The 8,757-nt window shown below is 42.9% G+C and overlaps 1 protein-coding gene across 6 annotated transcripts in view; it reads left to right on the forward strand.

The window, feature by feature from the left end:
• Positions 1-6,833, forward strand: part of LOC139412013 (pleckstrin homology domain-containing family A member 1-like) — a 34,894-nt gene extending 28,061 nt beyond the window's left edge. For 2 of the 6 annotated variants that reach the window (XM_071158812.1, XM_071158820.1), the window contains exons 11-13: positions 66-155; positions 537-607; positions 4,842-6,833. In XM_071158812.1, coding sequence (XP_071014913.1) covers positions 66-155; positions 537-607; positions 4,842-5,067 — 387 coding nt within the window. In that variant the 3' untranslated portion in view covers positions 5,068-6,833. The remainder of the gene's footprint in view (positions 1-65; positions 156-536; positions 608-4,841) is intronic. The other 4 variants (XM_071158828.1, XM_071158834.1, XM_071158805.1 and 1 more) reach the window with 4 other exon arrangements.
• The last annotated feature ends 1,924 nt before the right edge of the window (positions 6,834-8,757 follow it).

The following is an 8,757-nucleotide window of genomic DNA, read 5'->3' on the forward strand; positions in this document are numbered from 1 at the left end:
CTCACCTCTGACTTTCCCCCTTTACAATTTGCCCCTTTTGTCCCCTGTCTCCTCTCTCCCTGCAGGCTGACAGTCCAGAGGAGATGCACAGCTGGATCAAGGCTGTCTCTGGGGCCATCGTAGCCCAGCGGGGACCTGGGAGATCTGCAGCCACAGTACGTAACCACCCACCACGTCAATGGGATTATAGGGCTACTGCATGCCCTCTGGCTCTTCAGTCTCCCGTCTGTCTGGTCCTTAGTAGAAACACATTGATCTGTTCTCTATTTGTGTCACGTGTTCATGGCAGCCCAACACACACAAACAGTGAGGATGCAGGGAGGAGTGTAAATTATGTGTCACTTTCTGTACTCACTACAGAGGGTAGAGGTTGGTCCCCATTCTACTGTAGGTGTTAGCCCCCCTAGCATAGTATGGGTAGTGCAGTCGCCACATCTCCTCTTTTCTCTTCCACTCCCTCTCTTTTCCCCTGTACTGTGGGCAAGCCTGGCCCTTCCCAACCTGCTCTAATCCAGCTGTCCACTGTGTTGTTGCAGATGCGGCAAGCCAGACGGCTGTCGAACCCCTGTATACAGAGGTATACGGCCCGAATCGGGGAGTGCAGCACGTATGTCAGCTCCTGTTCCCCAAAGCTTCTTCTCTGTACTGTTGTTTTTCACTAACCTTTGGTCTCTGATGTCATGGAGTGGACTGGAGAGTCACCACTCTGCCTCCCTAAAAACCAAACTGTAAATGACCTCCCTGTGTGGGCTCTAACCTCTCCACCCCGCTGCCCATTCTGTAACTCCAACTCAGACCTTCTCTCCTCTACCTCTGCTTCTTTGCTTTTCCTGTCGTCCTGTTCATGCTCTACATCCGCTCTGGGGTTAGTCCCATAAACTCATTCCCTTGACTTAATGTAGCTTAAAGGGATACTGCGAAACTCTGGAATTTAGAGTCCGATGAACTCGTTGATACATTTTTAGATCTCTGTGTGCTGTGTTAGGGACGTTAGTGGTAGTTTCGCAATGCTACCGTACCTGTAGACTTTGTCATTACAACTAATGCTAGTTAGCATTGGCTCACAATACTACCGCTAACTTCCTTCATACAGCACGCAGAGACATAAACATGGTATCCAAGAGTTCATCTGACTCTGAGTAAGTAGAACCACAATCTCCCAGTATCCTTTGAACTTCCCTGGACCTCTGCAGCTAGTCACGGCCTCCCATTCACTTCCACACCCACTCATCCCGCTCTTAACCGCTGGTAGCCTAGCGGTTTAGAGCATTGGGCCAGTAATCGAAAGGTCGCTAGGAGCCGACTAGGGGAAAGATTGGTCTTTGCCCTTGAGCAAGGCACCTTAACCCTAATTGCTCCTGTAAGTTGCTCTGGATAAGAGCGTCTACTAAATTCATAAAATGTAATTTGCTGTTGTTGCTCTGTTAACATTTGAAGATGACAAAACGTTTTAAACATGCCTCTGCAACTTTGAAAACCCTTAACACACGCACACGCACACACATTTGAAATCTGTACTAACGCATCTCTGGTACTACCACAATTTACAAAAGGTATAAAATCACTGGTTTCCCCTTTTGATGGTCTTCGTATTGATTGTCCAAGGGGTGAATAATGGAGCCAGCCTGATTTGAATCTTACCTTAGTGTGCACTTGTTCACTTCCCCTGATGGATTTAAAAGTAAAGGACAATATGGTGGAAACACCCAATTCTTTTTAAATGCGTCGTAGGGAGGGAGTGTATGAATGCACACTTCATGAGAATTGGGACGCTACCTCTCTAAGATGTTGCAGTGTTATGTAAAAAATGTTGTACAGACCTGTTTCCTGTTTCTGTCTATCACTTCATATGTGCACTCACACTCTCCTTGTCTCTCTTTCTCTCTCTGTGTCTCTGCAGTCTCCTGCAGCTGTATACCTGTCTTAGACGTCTCACATCTTGCCTGTCACTAGTTCTACTTCCTGTCCGCTGCCTGTATTTCTGTTTACTCTCTCACACCGTCGACTTGCATAACCCAGTTAACTTCAAACTTTATTTAGAAAATGAGAATTAACTTTATCTTTGGGAGCTAAACCACAATCATCTTCACATAAATAACTGTTTAGCTGTTTATGTTTGTTTGTGTATGTTTTGTATGATGACATCCACTGTATATGTACACTTGGAAGCTCATGAACTAACCGACCTAGCATACCTGAAGAATCACGTAGCCCTTTGTTTGCTCTCACACAGGCCGTTATGGTGTAGGTGTTTCTGTTGAATGGTCTGCCTCTTGTCATGTAATTAAACTGCTCTTTCAGTACCAGTCAGAAGTTTGGACACACCTATTCATTCCAGGGTTTTTATTTTTCTTATTTTAATAGTGAAGACATCAAAAGTATAAAATAACACACATGGAATCATGTAGTAACCAACAAAGTGTTAAACAAATCAAAATATATTTTCTTTTTGAGATTCTTCAAAGTAGCAACCCTAGAATTTCTTTCCTTCTTAATGCGTTTGAGCCAATCAGTTTTGTTGTGAGAAAGTTGGGGTGGTATACAGAAGACAGCCCTATTTTGTAAAAGACCAAGTCCATATTAGTGAACAAACAGCTCAAATAAGCAAAGAGAAACGACAGTCCATTACTTTTAGACATGCAGTTTAGTCAATCTGGAAAATGTCAAGAACTTTGAAGTTTCTACAAGTGCAGTCTCAAAAATCATCAAGCACTATGATGAAACTGGCTCTCATGAGGACCACCACAGGAAAGGAAGACCCAGAGTTACCTCTGCTGCAGGTAGGTACCTCTAAATGCTTCACAGAGTTTAAGTAACAGACACATCTCAACATCAACTGTTCATAGGAGACTGTGTGAATCGGTCCTTCATGGTCTAATTGTTGCAAAGAAACCACTGCTAAAGGACACCAATAAGAAGAAGAGACTTGCTTGGGCCTAGAAACATGAGCAATGGACGTTAGACCGGTGGAAATCTGTCCTTTGGTGTGATGTCCAAATTTGAGATTTTTTGGTTCCGACCTCTGTCTTTGTGAGACGCAGAGTAGGTGATGATCTCCGCATGTGTGGTTCCCACCATGAAGCATGGAGGAGGTGGTGTGATGGTGTGGGGGTGTTTTGCTGGTGACACTGTCAGTGATTTATTTAGAATTCAAGGCACGCTTAACCAGCATGGTAACCACAGCATTCTGCAGCAATACGCCATCCCATCTGGTTTGGGCATAGTGGGACTATCATTTGATTTTCAACAGGACAAGGACCCAACACACCTCCAGGCTGTGTAAGGGCTATTTGACCAAGAAGGAGAGTGCTGCATCAGATGACCTGGCCTCCACAATCACCTAACCTCAACCCAATTGAGATGGTTTGGGATGAGTTGGACCGCAGATTGAAGGAAAAGCAGCCAACAAGTGCTCAGCATATGTGGGAACTCCTTCAAGACTGTTGGAGAAGCATTCCAGGTGAAGCTGTTTGAGAGAATTCCAAGAGTGTTCAAAGCTGTCATCGAGGCAAAGGGTGGCTATTTTGAAGAATATTAAATCTAAAATATATTTAGATTGTTTAACACGTTTTTTGGTTACTACATGATTCCATATATGTTATTTCGTAGTTTTGATGTCTTCACAATTATTCTACAATGTAGAAAATAGTAAAGGAAAACCATGGAATGAGTAGGTGTGTCCAAACTTTCGGTTGGTACTGCACATTTTTACATGTTCTCTGTCCGGCTGCATGTTTGAATTAATGGTACAGAATTATGATGACTTTGATGTTTTACATATCATTTTGAACTGATTGGGGGGGATTTGAAATGCCAGCATGGGCAATCAGGCTTTATTTTATTTATGGTCACAAACTGTTTTTGCTGGGTTAATGGATTGGGTTAACATCTAATAAGTGCTACTTGGCTTGCTCCCTCCTTAACAACCTCCACGGGACGGTTGAGCTAACGTAGGCTAATACCATGAGGTTGTACATTTCCCAGGACATTGACATACCTGATATTGGCAGAAAGCTTAAATTCTTGTTAATCTAACTGCACTGTCCAATTTACAGTAGCTATTACAGTGAAATAATACCATGCCATTGTTTGAGGAGAGTGCACAATTTTGAACATAAAGTTAATAATAAACAAATTAAGCACATGGGCAATTTTTTTAACAGAAATGAAATGGTTCATTGGATCAGTCTAGAACATTTCACATACACTGCTGCCATCTAGTGGCCAAAATCTACATTTCACCTGGGCTGGAATAATACATTATGGCCTTTCTCTTGCATTTCAAAGATGATTATACAAAATGTTTTTTTTCTTTCTTTGTATTATCTTTTACCAGATCTATTGTGTTATTCTCCTACATTCCTTTCACATTTCCACAAACTTCAGTGTTTCCTTTCAAATGGTACCAAGAATTTGCATATCCTTGCTTCAGGGCCTGACCTACAGGCAGTTAGATTTGGGTATGTCATTTTAGGCGAAAATGTAAAATATATATATTTTTTAAAGGGGCAGATCCGTAACAACACCACCAACTGGCCACTGACATGGTCTTTCTTTATTCCTCACCCCCTCTTGTTTTTACAGAGAGTGAAATGACAGTGAAATACTAACTTTAAAAAAACAAGCACTACTGCTACTACTACTGCTTGCACTACCACCGTCACAGCTTTACCAGCACTTCTACTGTCTGCTACTAGTACCACCGCTGCTGCATCAGCCGCTACACCACAAGTCTGCCACTGACTCTATTCACAACTGTTTTCCAAATTAGATTTTCGTCACCACCCTTGGTGCCTGTCTGACTGTGATTCTGTGGGACACACCCCTCTGTCCTCTCTCAGCAGGAGCACTGTGGCTGTTCCTCCTCTTCCACATTCTACAGCAGCCACCCGGGGCCCCCCGTCCCTCGCTCGCCCATATCTGCAGTGCCACCCTACCCAGAGTGCCCTGCTGTCACGGGCGGCGCACGCCCGGAGCCTGGCGTGGGACAGCGAGCATTTCATGAGCCTCCTGCCACGACCCAGCCACGCCCGACTGTCACTGCAGGAGACACGCCTGTCCAAGTGACTGCTGCCACCACCCTCGAGTCGCCATGGAGACGGTGCAGCACCTTTGAGGGCTACACACCAGAACCCCCCCTTGACTTGGACCCTACCGACCTGCCAGTCAGTGAAGTCTGACCCCTACCAACAAACTAGGAGATGATGTGTGACAACAGTGATAATGGAGGAAATGAGAGGAGTGCTTTTGAATAACCGAGAGAAGCAGAACCAGGGGGTTGCTGGTCTCCTCCACCAAACTGACCAGAAGTCATCTGGATATAAATGGCAGAAAGCAGGAACTGGACTCCATGCCAAAGTGAATGACTGTATAATATGTCTGACCTCCATCCATCTCGTTACCTAACCCAACTAGTCAACCCTGGTCAGATATTAGAGTTGAAAGTCACTCAGGGACAGAGGGGTTGCGTTCTCTCCTGGTGTTTCATTGTTAGTCATCTGCTCAGTTGAAGTTGAGGCCTGTGTACACATGCATAAAGTCATGCAATCAGGTGTGTGGGTGTGGGTGTGGGTGGGGTGGGATTCACACTGAGCTCTATGCCAAAGATACGCCATTTTCTCCCACCTCAGATCAAACGTTAATGTTCGCCTACACATTTAGATTTAAAATGCAATGAAGAGTTTTACCTGCAACTCCTGACTACACACAAAGATTAATTCAACAATTTGTGTGTTAGTGAGTGTATATTTTAAGGGAGCAAGCTATATTGTCTGAGGGAATAGTTGTCAAGCTACAGAAATAATCATGCCTGGTCATTTCATACATTCACTGTTGTTCTTATTGAACATTGTCTTTATTTTTTTACTTTACTGAATGGTGTATGACCCAAATTATTCTAACAGACATTTCCTTTATCTGATTTTACAATACCACTCAAGATCCACACCATAGTATTACAGTTAGAAAGTTGTTGGCACACACTGTGGACTGGTACGATAGGACTGTGCAGCTCCAAATCAAGCCATGTGGGTCATTCCACCACTTCGGTGCCTTTTTGAGAAGTATAAAGTGGTAAAAAAAAAAATAATCACCTTAATTAGCATTCTGTCATAAAGAGCACATTTTCAACTTTAGCAAGTCTTTATTCAGATGCAAAAAAATCTGATTTATTGAATTATTTGTGTTGTCTATATTAAAGGCTACTTCATTTAATATAACAGACTTAAATGTGTTGTTGGTGCACAATTTTTACTTAACATATCAAAGGGAAGCAAAAGGCACTCATTTCGTGCAACGATCCACGGATGTTTGCCTAATCCTGCAGGGTACTGTTTTGGGGTTATCTTCTGACTTGTACCAATAGGAGCTTAGTGGGGGAGTGAGTTGAGCGACAGAGTGAGGTGACCAAAGTCAACAGCAGTCACTACTAGGGAAGGGATGGCCAGAGTGTCTTGCAGAGATGATGTTTAAATAAATACTGGTCACCAAACCTGCCTGACCTCTTCAGACCTGTATACTGTACAGTGGCTTCAACCATTTTAATGACTGCTGCCCTATTTGTTGAGTTATGACAATGACAGCTGCTGTTTGGTGCGTGTGATATCATTGGTTTTCTTCAACAGTTTGTATGGGATGGTTTTATTTTATGTTGTAAAATGATGTGGTAAGATGTATATTTCCGTTTGAACTTCCCTGTGCCTGTATTGCCAGGTAGTGGAGGTTAACCCAGCAATACTACTCAAAGGTCTTATTTCAATAGCTCTCAGTAGTGGTTTTGCAAAACCATATAGCTGCTAAAGTGCCATAAATTCTATAAAAATAAAATGTTATTCTAATCCTTTTTGTCTTGTGTACTAGATTGTAATTGTGTTGCTATTTATTACGTGGATGACTTGAAAGAAATACTTTGATAATGTTCATGTGTTGATTAAATTATTGCAAATCAGTTCAATCAAGATCAGCAGCAGCTCATACAACTCCCACTAGTCATTAACACATTTTGAAATAAAATCAAGGACGAAGTCCAAATAAAGCAGACAATTCTATGAATGCATAAAAAACTGGAATAAACTTCTAAATACTAAGAAATGGTTCAACTGCTCTTACGTAGCCTCACACTTAATTGTATGACCACTCTGCCCCCTGGTGGTGAAATGTACACGGTTAACTTTCTTCCCAGGGTAGAAATGCCACTACATTTGACTCCCTCCTATACAGACTGAACTTTGGTAATGATGGTCAGTCAGCATTATTTGTGTGTCCAATCATTGACCTGTCAAGTCTGAACAGGGTGTGGTGGTATGAGTTGTGTTTAGTCGAATGGAGGCTCACAGTGACCAATGATGATGCAATACGGTTGCTTGTGGAAAACAGAAACGACTACATCTGGATTGACTCAGGGCCAGTAAGAAGTGGGTGAGGTAGCCCAGTCTGTTTATGCTTTTATTGGCCTGCAACAGTGACTTTTGTTGGGCTTCTGAGAGACTCCAATCGGAGTCCATGCTTCAACATTGTTTTGATCACATGGACTGGGATATGTTCCGGGTACCCTCAGAGAATAACATTGACGTTTACACGGACACGGTGACTTGGGTTCGTCAGGAAGCGTATAGGGGATGTTGTTCCCACGGTGTCTATTAAAACCCAACCAAACCAAAAATGGTGGATAGATGGCAGCATTCGCGCAAAACTGAAAGCGCGAACCACCTCATTTAACCATGGCAAGGTGACTGGGAATATGGTCGAATACAAACAGTGTAGTTATTCCCTCCATAAGGCAATCAAACAGGCAAAACGTCAGTAGAGACAAAGTGGAGTAGCAATTCAACTCGGAACTGAGAAGTCTCGGACTTCAGTGAGTCAAGACAACTGGGAACTCGGGGGGGAAAACTAGCTCAGACTGAGAAAATAAATTTTGAAGTCATCCAACTCGGAATTGTAAATTGGGAACTCGGGCATCTTTCTAGAGCTACGACCTGAAGATCAATGATGTCATCATGATTCAACCTTTTTTCAGAGTTCCCAGTTGTCTTGAAAGCACCATAAATCCAGAGAATGCCAGACGTTGATGACAAAATTTACCCAAGAAGGACCGCCAGGAAGGACCGCCGCTCCACCTTCCTGTTCAAGTGAGCACAGCACAACAAGGTGGCTCCAAACATTTCTTATATGCTGCTGCATAAATTATGTAATATGCCAGGGAGATATGTATACTGTAGCTAAGAAAGTAATACTAAGTGTATGTTGTGTAGTAAGCTGTTATTAGCCCATGTGCCTCACCCTAATAATCTGGTCTATTTTCCCCTCTTAATTTCGCCTGCTGTTCTAACTTGGTGGTGTACATGTAGCCTATAACCTGTTTTAGAGAAATGTAATCATCGAATTTTGTAAGAGCTTTCATTGTCTGCTTTATTTATCCCATGGTTCTGACTTGGTGTACAGGGAGAACACCCATGTTCCGAATTCGCTGTGCATTTCAAAAGTGCTGAACAAATAGTTATATTGACTGCGTCCATCCTAACTTGCTCATTAATGTCTTAATCGAAATTACCGATTGCCTCTTATCCGCTTGTTGTCCCCGTATGCCATAGTTTGTACATTTCAATTGTCAGTAGAAACCAACATTTGTTTAAGCAAGTCAGCCAAATCAGCTATGTTTTTTTAAAGGCATTAAATGAGGATGAATGAACCGTTTCGCTGCCAGACAAGACTGCTGATAGCCAGCTGTAGCAGTGGTAAGGTGTTGGGACTGCTGTT

Source organism: Oncorhynchus clarkii, chromosome 1 (genome assembly GCF_045791955.1).
Source record: "Oncorhynchus clarkii lewisi isolate Uvic-CL-2024 chromosome 1, UVic_Ocla_1.0, whole genome shotgun sequence".
In the NCBI taxonomy this organism is placed as follows: Eukaryota; Metazoa; Chordata; class Actinopteri; order Salmoniformes; family Salmonidae; genus Oncorhynchus; species Oncorhynchus clarkii.